General features: G+C 41.3%; 1 protein-coding gene across 1 annotated transcript in view; it reads left to right on the top strand.

The window, feature by feature from the left end:
- The first annotated feature begins 226 nt into the window (after positions 1–226).
- Positions 227–12,571, top strand: part of mxd4 (MAX dimerization protein 4) — a 31,837-nt gene continuing 19,492 nt past the window's right edge. The window contains exons 1-3 of the mRNA XM_084715249.1: positions 227–444; positions 1,088–1,187; positions 6,480–6,509. Of these exons, the coding sequence (XP_084571375.1) occupies positions 381–444; positions 1,088–1,187; positions 6,480–6,509 (194 nt within the window). The 5' untranslated portion in view covers positions 227–380. The remainder of the gene's footprint in view (positions 445–1,087; positions 1,188–6,479; positions 6,510–12,571) is intronic.

Raw genomic sequence — 12,571 nt, 5'->3', positions numbered from 1 at the left:
CTCTGTCACACCAATCAGCTACGGAGGAGGCGGCCAGCTCGGGCTGTTGCTAGGGTATGTCCCTGATGACTTTTTACATCGTCAAGCCAATCAAATCGCACTTTACCGTTCCCAGCCTGCTAATAGGCCAAGACCTACGCAGAGAGCCCGCCCACCGGCTTTTCTGATTGGACGACCGCGTGATCACTCACTTCCCTGAGTTTTAGTTAGGTGCTGTTGATACTGCCTGTAGTTTGGAGTCACCAAGACTCAGAACTGAATATAGCACCGCTCATACATCGCTCTGACACAGTTTTTAACATTTCCATTCCAGTGCTTCATGACTTGTACATTTGTGTAAATAGACTACTTCTATTTTTATATAACGAGACAACAACAAGATGGAACTTAATTCTCTTTTAATTCTGCTGGAGGCTGCAGAGTACTTGGAAAGAAGAGACAGAGGTATTTCAAGCTAAACTGACAAGTTGACAGTATTTCTAAGCTAATGACTAGTTAGTGAATGGAGCATTAACACGACAGCTAGCTAAATATGTCTATCATGTGTAAAGTTTTAACGTGCCCTGCCATAGTGCAGGTATGATGTCACTTTACAGACAATCGGACCAGGCGATGGGTGCAAACTGGACCCAGTTGTAGCCTGTATGCTAGGAAAGAATAGCTATATTTTAATACTTTAAGTGTGTCATGTATTTATGAACTGTATTTGCAATATTTCTAATACAGGACATGTGTTGTGTATAGCCAGATTGCATCTTCTTTTTGTATTAGCTCTTCGGAAATGAGTAAACAAGTGTGACATTGAAAATACGAGCCAGTATCATAATGACAGATGCTCACAAATGCTCACGTAGCGTTAATCATTTAATATATGGACCTTACTGAAGGCTTTATGGGTGTATTGTAAGCGATTATATTGATGATCGATCAGGCTTTGTTCCTCTTGAAATGACATTTAGCCACCCATGTTTCAGTATGTCCTCAAATGGCTCATTGGCAGCCTATTGTGTTTTAAATTCTTACATTGCAGACACTACAATAATTAACATTTATTTTGCTTTTTCTTTTCCCCTCTCTCTCAATATAGAGGCAGAGCACGGTTATGCGTCTGTTTTACCCTACAGTAGCGACTTTTCCAGAAAGAAAACGAAAGCCTCGCCAATTTCCAGAAAAACTCAGAACAATAGGTAAATATAAGTCTCGCTTTTTTTTATTATATGCTGGTATAAGTGCACACACAGACACAAACACGCAGTGGAGGAGAGCTGTTTTCATGCACACTGCCATCTTTCTGCTGCCTGGGCTGGGCTCTCTGTTTTGGTCTTTCCAATAAACACTGCCACGCGTACACTGTCAACTCTGCTGCTCCCACTCCCTCTCTGTTACACACACACGCACACACACACACCTAAAAAAAAAAAAAAGCCCTACCCATGCTGAGAGAAAACACACACTCGACATGCACGTAACCTTTCGTTTCTGCAGCCTGTCTGTCTCACACGGCTATCACCTCTGGAAATCTTTGAAATGCCTCTATTTTCATGTGGTTAGTTTGTGTTTTTGATGCTAAATCAAAGTGTCCCTTACGGAGGGGTCCTCCGCTCTCTCCCCGCTCAGAGTTCATGACGGTTTTCATTGCAGATCGAAGCTTTTGATCAGAGTATCGATTGTATGTCATTCTCTCCTCATTAAACTGTAATTAACGTAAGGGTTTGACCCCATTCGCATGCTGTCACCGTCTGCAGACATACTGCTGCTGCACGGCCATAAAATAACTCATTGCATAAGTTTCAGTTTCGGTTCTAACTTGCTCTTTGGCTCCTTAGACGGCTGGTTAAAGGTCAGTTAAACGTTTGCAGGTTAACGTTTAATTGTTATTCCTTAGATTTAAAGGGCTATTCCATCAGAGGGCCACAAACATGGCTGTCAATTCAATTCAATTTTACTTAAATTTTATTTGTATAGTGGCAAATCATTGCAGAAGTTATATCAGGGCACTTTTCATTTAGAGCAAGTCTAGACTTGTACTGTTTATCATATTATTTACAGACACTCAGTAATTCCAATTACTTAATACCAAGTGCTGCAATTAATACCAAGGCAACAGTAGTGAGGAAAAACTTCCTTTTAAAAGGCAGAAACCTCAAGTGGAACAAGACTATAGGGTTCGCAGGATTCAATTTAGGAGCCAATTTTTTGATTAATCTGTCACTTATTTTCTTGATTAGCTGATCGTTTTTTTTAATTGAAAAATGCATGCTATAATTTCCCAAAGCCTAAAATGGCATCTTTATCCCTTGTTATATCCAAGCATCCATCCAAAACCCAGAGACAGTCATATGACAGTCTATGCATTTTAAGCATATTCATAAGATTATGCATTTATAAGCTTTTTAAAACTCTCTCTAAATGTCTATAATTTGCATGGCAATAATGCATTTATAAGTCTTTGTGATACTCATTTTAAATGTCTTGCGTGTCAACTTAAAACAAGGTTTATAATGTATTAGTGGTGGACATAATGTATTTTTTATGTACACCTTATACTAACATGTCAAAGTGAAATGTTAGTATAACAGTTATAAGTTATAAGTTTTTGAAATGGAATCATGTCTCATAAACATCACTAATACATTTCAGAAACTTAGAATTTATAATCTGTTCTGATAAATTAGAGTAGCTCTCTATGTGTCTTAATAACAGTCTTAAGTAATGCTAGGTCTATGCTATGTAATCCACAACTCAAACACTCTTGTCACTTTGGCATGGAGTTATAAAGCATTATGAGCACTGAACTTACAATTCATTATGTTTACTGCTTATGATTCCCAGTGAATCTTGTTATAAGTTGCCATGCATGACATTTATAGAAAGAGTTTTATAATGCCTTATAAACGCATGATGTCTTATGATGTCGTATGAAAGATATTCGGCTCACTATCATACATAAGTTAATCGATTAATCGGCTAATTCTTTCACCCCTAATTGCTAATGACTTGATGGTCCGTCGCTTTGTTGGTCTGAAAGAGGGTTTTAGTTGATTGGATCAATCCGGGACACGCCCACACCAGGAATCCCTTTTCTTCTTGACATCACATGACCCTAACTTAGGGACTTTTACATCCTCAGCTACATGCAAATAAATGTTATATCATTCATTTTCCAGGTGCGCAACAGTAAACCCTTTTATCTGTTAACGATCTGTGAAATGTAATAAATGTGAGTTAGGTGAAACTTTCCAGACACATTTGCATAATGTTTCCCAGTCAGTCCAGTTCCATTCCCAGCTACATCAAGAACTAATGAAATAAAGTAAAACCTCCTGTTGGCTAATAATAGTTTAGGGAAGCACAGTGAGCCTGATTTCCTCGGTACTGTAGTGACTTACGTCATCACACGTACAACGTGTTAACTGTGGTATCACTATCATAATTACTCTCCTTTCTGTAGTCTGAAAGTGATATTTGTTTCTGTTTGTCACAAATGAGAATGAAGTCTCTTCACATTCCTTTCATTCAGTTTCTGGCATAGTGACACAATTATTTTATCTGCATGTGTGTGCATAGGTGAGGGAGGGTGTGTATGGGGATGTGGCAGGTGGGTGTGGTGGCTAAAACAGATACCTGCACACTCTGACATACACCAGCCCCACTAGGCTTCATGCACTAGACCTGCTTTTCCCTCTTTTTTCTTGTGACTACACTGGGGGCAAATTCCCCAGTTCCCTTTATACTCTCCTGCAGTGTCTTAAAGCATGGACAGGATGCTGGGGGCAGTGAAATAAAACATGTTTCATGTTTGAACCCAAACTAGTTGAACAGAAGTTGGCTGTTAAAAAGCACAATGATCTGCTTTGTAGAACCATAAACTGGTGGCATAGCGCTCAGTATCAGGATCAAATCTGCAAATTAAAACAGATAATATGTTTTGCGATGGTGCAATATTCAGGCCATGTGAAAAAAACAGTCTATTTCTGCACACAGAAAGAAGAAACCCTGTTGGAGTTTCCTTTTTTACTCGTAGACTGTTGTTAAATCAAAAATGCTTCACCTCCCTGTCACACTAGATATGAAATTAAAAGTATAAATAGCGCAGATGACAAGAAAAGCCCTGCTTAACTTCTTTTGCATTCTTGAATTCTTTCCTGTGATTGTGGGAAAACATACACAGGGTCCTCTGAGGACAAGCTTAGGCAGCGATACGTTCAATAAAAAAGGGTCATATGAGGCTAATTTAAAGGCCTTTGATCATCAGGGCCAAGTTTATTACAGCAGAGCTTTTTGCATGCCACACCGTTCTTTTACATAACATGTAAAGGTGTGTGTTAACCTGCTGTTACAGGTCCGTGTGCATTCTCTTCCCCTGCAAGCCGCGGTATGATTTCCTGGTCATGCCCTATGCTTTGACTGAGACGTTTCCCCAATTTGTACAGGTCTGAATAGCACAACTTCCTCCACGGTGGAATAAAGTTCTTTGTCGGCTTTTTGGATCAGGTTATTAGCAGCAGAGCAACATCCTGTGCTCTCTCTTCAGACGCCACATTATCCCAGTTGCACGGTCAGCTGTAACCCTTTTTTTTTTTTGGTGCAGCGGCGTCGCTGTGCAGAAGCCTCGGCCTCCTCGGCACAGCTGTGGGAACCACTGCTTCATGAGCACAAGGGCTCTCAAACAGCGGAAAATCTGAAAAGGCTTGTTGTCTGTCTGGCCTTTTGTTGTTGCTGTTTCTTGTTTTTATTGCCGTGGTATCCATGGCGGTCTCATGAACAGAGGGCCTGTTTCAGATGGACTGCAGTGGCCTTACTGCTCCCGGCTGCACATCAGGAATAAGGGGCTCTCCTTGGAATAGCCCACATGCTGAGGAATTCTGCAGCGTCTCGGCCTCCAGACGTCTGAGTGTGTTTTTATCCCGTGTCCAGCGTGTGGCAACAACAGCAGTGTGTGTGCATGCTGTTTGTATATATGTGAGAGCGGGCGGATGGGCTGAGAGGGGGGGTTGTTGTGCAGTGTCACAGATACTGTGCTCTCTCTCAGGGTCATTTTTGTGCTCTGCTGCACGCTCTCTGACAGATGTCACACAGACATGGAAAAAAGATTTTAAAAACTCACTTTTTGCACACTTTGCATGACTACTTGTTTGTACCCTATTTGAAGCGGTGTTGTGTGAGGTATTTATTGGAAGTGTATTAACTACAGTAGATACACCAGCATGGAAGGCAAGCAATGAACAAACATTTTAGCCACTTAAAAAATGTCCACCTAAAAAAATCAATATCAGTTTAAGTGTACGTTATATTTAGAACATTTGCACAGCTTTACTTTGCCATTAGACAGCCTTTTCTGAAGGAAAACCACTGTCATACGTGCAATACATGCTATACAATAACGCTCTCTCCAAACCAACCAAACTACACAGGCAAAATCAAACATTTTACCTTTTGTTTGGAGAGAGCGATATTTGCCATGTATAACGGTGGTTTCCCTTTGGAAAAGGCTGTCTGATGGCAAAGTAAAGCTGTGAATATATCCTAAATATAACATACTCTTAAACTAATACTGATTCTTTGGGCTAAAATGTGTTTTGCTGCAGCAGGACATTGCTTAGGTTCTGTGCTGGCACTCCTCTCTGCTTATTCGAACTAGGGGCATCTACTAGTTAATACACTATTGTTAAATACCTTGTATAACCCTACATCAAATAATCCAAACTATCCCTTTAATTCCACTGCAAATCAGAATGAATAAGCAGCAGCTAAGGCTTGTTTTGTGTTATAATATTCTGTCTTCTGTAAAACTTTATTGCACAGCCAGTCTAGCACTCAAAAGCCCTAAAGCCACCTGGAGGCAGAAAGAAAGGAAAAAGCAAAGAAGAAGCGATGCCGTTCTTTGATGTTGTGACACATTTTTATTTTTCTGAATGTTTCTCAGATCTGCTGTTCCTCCCAAACTTCTTGCTTTCATCTGTCTTACGTTTTTATCAAAACATTTACAAAGCAGGCTCCTCAACTTGGGATTATTTTTTTAAACCACATCCTACTTGTCATGTCATGTAATTTAAAGGTTGTGTGTAGTAGCTGACAGCATTTTAAAGGGACAGTTCACACAAAATAGAAAATGCAGATCTTCCTTTGGCTTGTAGTCCTATATTTCCATCTAGATGTTTTGGTGTGCGGGTTTTGGGGATGTTGGCTGGTTTCTCAAAATAATCCACAGATCTTGTTGTGAGCAGTTTCATGTAGGATTTATTTATACAGTATTTTTTTAGGCACTTTGAGCACCATAAGCCATCTTATTCCATTATATTCAAAAGAAGGCACCTCTGTGGCAGATATCTTCAAAAATCTGCAACTCACACCAAAACAGACTAGATGGATAAATGCCACTCCATGTAAGAGGAAAAATATTTATTGTTGATTGACACTTCCTTCCCTGACACTCATCCTTGTCTTTTGTCTGTCTGTTTTTTTGTTTTTTTTTCCAGATCGTCGCACAATGAGCTGGAGAAACACAGGTAAGGTGACATCTGTGGCTCACGTTTGTCTGATTTGCATGCACGTCTTTGCCCAGCTGCACCCTTGAGTTCCTATCGTACTGAGTGAAGGCAAACGTCAAATAGCTTCCTCTCAGTCAAAAGCACCCGATCGGCTCAGAGGTCATCTTCAAAGCGATTTAATCAATTAATTCCTCGTGTCTGAAAATGGATAATAAGCTGATTTCAAAGAGCAGCTTCATGTTGATTAGATCTGTCTCCATTTCACGGATGAAACTCGTTACCTTGTATGGAAAGGGAATCCTGTCAGTAATGTGATAATCCTGCCCAGACTGACGCTGTGAACGGAGGCGGGGTGAATCTGGCCCTCACCCACAGACAGCACACACACACACACACACACAGACACTCACGTTGATCCCCCCCAGCATGCATCTTACTCCAGCTCACAAACATTGTTTTTTTCTTTCTCCTCCTTTTGGGGTGCAGGCTCATCAGTGATGTGATATCCTCGCTCATTAAAGGCACAGGCGTCTGTTTTTGCTCTGTTTCGACTTCATCAACAGGGGAAGTGACTTCACAGATCCAAAGGGGTTTCTTGTCAGGAAGCAAAAGCCCCTCTTTGATACAACAAAGCTTAGCAGCTTTAGGGAAAAAATGTTCAGTTAAAGTAGCAAAACATTTTTTTTTCTTGTGCTTTTTTGCATGAAGGTCATCCAAAGCTGATTCTTTCAAAAAAACTGCCTGCCACGGAGGATTTAACAAACAGCTGATGTGACTATCAGCATGTGAGCAGAGGCTGAGATGGGCGTGTTAGGCTGCGTGTGCGTGACACACTGTCACCCACCACGCTGAGGGATTGGGGTTTGCCAGTCACATGTCTGGGAGTGAGTGAGTAATGGATGTGTGTAGCACAGAGAGGGAAACAAGTGCAGACATATTCCTCCCAGGACCTGAGAGCAGACACAGATAGAGAGGGAAGGCCCCGGCTGATTATTACACTGCAGGTGTTGAGACACAACAGTTACCTCATGTCCGACGACGGGCGTGGTTGGTTACCAACAATGTGACGTCCGTCCAGTCAAACCGACAAATGCAAGTGCCAGTAAGGAGTTCCATAATCAGTTTACTCACTTCCTTTGTCATCACTACAGCCACAAGTCTCTAGAAAAGACATTTTTTTTTAACTTCCAGTGCAGTGTCATGACTGTAACGGTAAAACATGCATATTCTCTTACTTATTTACCCATCCTTTGGCCATGATGCAAGAGCCTAGATAAATGAAAGTGTGTTTAAATACTCTGCAAGTCACACTGCACTGTTTCTTCATGACTAGTTATGCATTAGTCATTATTTAAATGTACTCTCCTGCCGTCATTTTTCTTTCATCCATGACCATTTGTATGGAAGATTTTCAACCTACTTATTTGTAATGACAGGTCATGCGGTAACCAGGCAGCATTGTGGTCCTTTGCAACATAATACATCCTGATTCAATCCATGTCTGGACCCGTGGCCTCAAATTACGCCGTCATTACTCCAATTTATGGCTTTTTCACACTAGATGCTTGAGCAGTGTGTGTGTGTGTTTGTGTGTGTGTGTGTATTTGTGTGTGTGTGTGCACCCATATTAACAGGTTAGAGTATCCACGCAGCCACGCTTCCAATTTTTTTTTTAGCGTAATGGATGCAGTTTTTGGCAAAGATACACATTGAAAATAATCTGTTGACAGTCATATCGGCATTATATCAGCAACAGGACACCTCTCACTACAGTTTCATTGTCTACATTTGTACAATATGTCACAGATATGAAAAAAATCATGAGCAGGGAAGTGTTTTTTTTATTGTCTTTTTTTCTCTCTCCCTCCTTCTCTGAACGAGGCCGAAAATCACTGATTACCTTCAGAAAAGAAATAATTTCTTCTCTTCATACTTGTCTGCAAACTCTGTAGAAAGACCGGGCTTTCAGCAGCTGCCTCGCAGCAGAAAGGCTGCCTGTGTGGACACCACAGCGTGTCCGAGCCGCAGCAGTTCAGTGACAGCGCCGTCACGCACTGCTCAAGCGTGTAGTGTGAACAAGCCGTTACAGGTTGACTTCAGGCTTTAGCACGATCATTCACAGTGCACGTGCACTCATGGGGCCTTCCACTGGTGCTTTTGACCACGCTGGGTCAAACCATGCCACGCTGATTTGCATTTCCATTGCCACTTCTATGGTGCTGTGCCGAGTCACATCCAAGATGGTGGGCTAGGTGGCGGTTGACGAACCAGCTTAGAGGTGCATTACCGTGAGCAACTTTTGCTTTCATGTCATGTGAGAGCGTGGAAAGCAAACCTACAGCCTAAATCACAGGACCTTTCGAGGGAGCTGAACTGGCGAGATCATGCCAGAATCCTGCTCTGATTTGCTACATAGCCTGCCCTAAATATATAGCACAGACACTAAGGTATAGCTCCCACAGTGGATTGGTATTTCCAAATCTCTACTGGTGGACACATTTCTACCGTTAGTTATAGTTGCGAAACTAAATTGACCAACAGGAAATTGTTCAAGAACAATTTTGACGCTCATGTAAGTCATTTATCAAGCAAATATTACAAACATTTGATGGTTTTTGCGACAGAAATGTGAGGATTTTTGCAGATTTTCTCAGTTTTGTATCAAGGATATTGAATATCTTTTAGTTTTCTGGCTATTGGTTGGACAAATAAGCACTTGGATGACATCGGCTTGTGCTCTCACAACGTGCAATAGGCCTTTTTCAGTAATTGAATTTTATAGTTTTAAGGACAGTTGGAGGAACCCCCTCCTTTTTTGTGTCTGACTTGCAAGAACTGGGAACGACTGCAGCTCTTAGAACACAGTTCTGAGGGACTCTAGTTCCTATTTCAGAGTAAGTGCTCTTCTAGCACAAGAGTAACCTTGAGTGAAGTACGTTTATGGATATTTGTTTCAGATGTAAGAGTAAATTGATTGGTTTAACACGTGAGCCAATTCAGCCCTGGTAACCATCGTTTTTGAAAACCCATAAAAAATGTTAGGCATGTAAAGAACAGCTCGTAACAGTAGCCTTAAAAAATGGAACAAAACATGGACAAATGGACTGAAAGTGAAGTCCAGACTTTATTGAGCTCATCTTGTTGTTGTTGTATGCTGTGCAGAAAAAAAGGCCTGGACGGTGTGTAGCTCCTCGGGAGCCCTCCAGTGCACAGTTCCTCTCAGAGAGTCCCCAAAACTGTTTGGTCTGAAAGTGCCAAACGTTTTCTTACATTTTAGAGACCAAACAATTTACTGATATCTGAAAAAAAATCAAGAGAGCGATTCAAAGCAAATATTTGATTAGTCCCAGCCCTGCTGCTATGCTACTATGTTCAGTGTCCTCGGTTGATCTCTGTGTCTGTCTGCTGCTGATTCATAAGAAAACCGAAGGTCCTGTTTCAGCAGTCCTGTTCAACCAGTTTAATGAGCATCTGTTCCGAGCTTCAGTCTAATCTTCAGCAGTCCTGTATCATTTCTAAAAAGCTCGACCTCCCTCACGCCCTCAAACGCCACTCCAGGGAGGTGCTGCTGTTTGAGCCCTGACTCACCGTCTTTGTTTGGTCATGTGTCGGTGTGTTTGGTTCACGCCGGTGCAGCACAGAGCCATCCTTGTGCTGTACGTTCACGTGGTAGACAAGGTGACTGATGAATGTCTGGTTTAGATGCCAGAAGGCATTGACAGTATTGTGAAGGCAAATACTGGTCTGTTAATGCTATCTTGCAAGTACGGCTGATGTAACTGATACGTGATGTTATGTAGGATGTTATGTTTAGATAAATTTAAATCTTTGAGTTTCAAACCTCCAAAAAACTTATATTTAAAAAATTAATGAGTAAACCCACTGATGTGAAAGTGAATAATGGTTAATAATTTAATATTTTAAATGGCAACCATTTAATTTTTAAAGCACCCAAATAATGATGAATCAGATTCACCGCTCACTGTTAACAGTTTTTGAAGTACATTTTTTTGAGTTTCTAAACTTAAAAGATTCAAGTTTATTGAAGTTTTTTTTCAAGAAAAAAATAAATTATCCCAACAAAACATTTTAGGTCAGAAAAACTTTGTTTTGTTTATTTCAAAATTTGGGAGTTTTAGTTTGATTCAAAACTCAAAAATCTAGTGAACGCACTTGCCTTGAAATTATGTTTTTTTTTGACAGTTTATGAGAACATTCACTAATGAAAACATACTTATGAATGAATTATATTTTCTTTTTTTCTTGGAAAATTATGTAAACAGATTAACTGATTATCAAAATAGTTGGGAATTAATTTGATGATTGATTAATTAACGATTAATCATTGCAGCTCTATCTGCCACATTCTGTGAATAAATCCCTGTACAGAATACAGAACCTTTAATCCAGTGTCAGCGTCTAATGTTACAGCTTTTTGTCTAAATTTATCCATTTCCTGAGGACATTAGGCTCACTGGCTGGTTCTTTCACATGCTAGGTGTCTCTCATGAAACCGACTGCTGCTTTGGCAGCCGTTCAGGAGGCACCCTGCATATATTTGTGTCCTGTTATCAGAGTGAGACGTCTGGGTGGGTGCCAGCAGTGTCCCACTGGGTCGCCCGTCCCGACACAACCTGCTTATCTGCTGCAGCCCGAGTGTGGCTGTGACAGCTCTGTACAGCCCATCTTTAGGATGGCTCTGCTGTATTTTTTTTTTTTTTCTCGCTCTCATCATCATTGCATTGGCACAGGACGGAGCTGCAGAGCATCAGCTTGACGTCTCTGTGCAACCAAATGCTACTGTGTGTGTGCGTGTGTGTGTGGTTGGTCTCCACTGGCATTGCTTCCTTCCCATTTCTGACTTCAACTGCTCTCGATCACGCCTATGACGACTCGTCCACGCCACAAGTTTCCTTTTCTAGAAATGCGAAGAGATTACGAAACTATTCAACGTTTTTTTTTCCCACATATCACCTGTTTACAGGAAATCTGAGTCCAGTGTCTTAAGGCCATGAGTGTCTGGTATGTTTGCGCTGCTTCCCTCAATTGAAACAAGGATTTGCAGCTCTATTTTTACCTCTGCAGACATGGACACCACCCATAGCTGTCAGGTGCTCTCGGTTTCATTTCTGAGATCACTCAGAATGGTTCTCAAAGTTTCTTTTACAATACCGCAGATACTGAGCAGTAACTGTGTGACACCTATTGAACTTAACTTTAAATTTACATGCACTTCATGGCCACAGGAGCAGCCACTCAGTTTGTCACGGTCTAACTTTCTCTCTAATTAAATTTACTCTCCCAGTGTCTTGTACTCCCAGCTGTGATGAATGACTTATTTGGCTTTGAGGAACTCTTTCCCCTCCAGTGAAGCTCCTGTGTGTGTGTGTGTGTCTATAGGCCTGAGGTGGACACACTCACTGAGCTGTTTGAGTTATGGCAGCGTGTTGGTGGGAGAGAGAGCCGTCCACACACCCCTGTTACTTCACCTCTTCTGCTCTTTGTCTCCTTTCTCTGGAGACCACATCTGTTTTTTCGGTCATCTTTTTTCCTTCTCTGGCTTTCCTTTTTCGGCCCCTAAAAGTGCCTGAGTCAGCAGAAACCTGAGGCGGTAAGGAGGTGAAAGGCAGCGCTCCCTCCTCTCACAGAGGGCCTCCTTTATCACTCTTTACTGGTCCTCTTGCCAAATCTCATCTGTACACGTTTCTCTACTTTTGAGGTATAAATCTTTTGTGACAGGCCGGGCTTTGATGGGCCTGTTAATCCTGTTAATCTACATTTTAATGTGGATTATAAACTGCACGGCCATTGTGAACATGGTTTAAGATAGGGTCATATTATGTCGACATCCTGCTTTTAAAAATGGATACATTCTGAATGAAGTTTAAATCTCATGTTTCTCTCTTACAGGCACCCGTGTAAACAAAGTGGATAGTTTATTTATTGCTTTCAGTTTGGGTTTTGGTGTGGTGTTCACATGCTCACATGACTGCACGCGGGGTTTTTGTACTTAACTTCCTGAAATGTCACACTGTCAGTTACATTCCTTGTGTGTGTGGTGACCTGGAGTACTAGCTTGC

Source organism: Lutjanus erythropterus, chromosome 3, assembly GCF_056507025.1.
Source record: "Lutjanus erythropterus isolate fLutEry1 chromosome 3, fLutEry1.hap2, whole genome shotgun sequence".
Classification (NCBI taxonomy): Eukaryota; Metazoa; Chordata; class Actinopteri; order Lutjaniformes; family Lutjanidae; genus Lutjanus; species Lutjanus erythropterus.
Note: the sequence above shows the minus strand (reverse complement) of the source record. Positions and strands in the feature narration are given on the sequence as shown.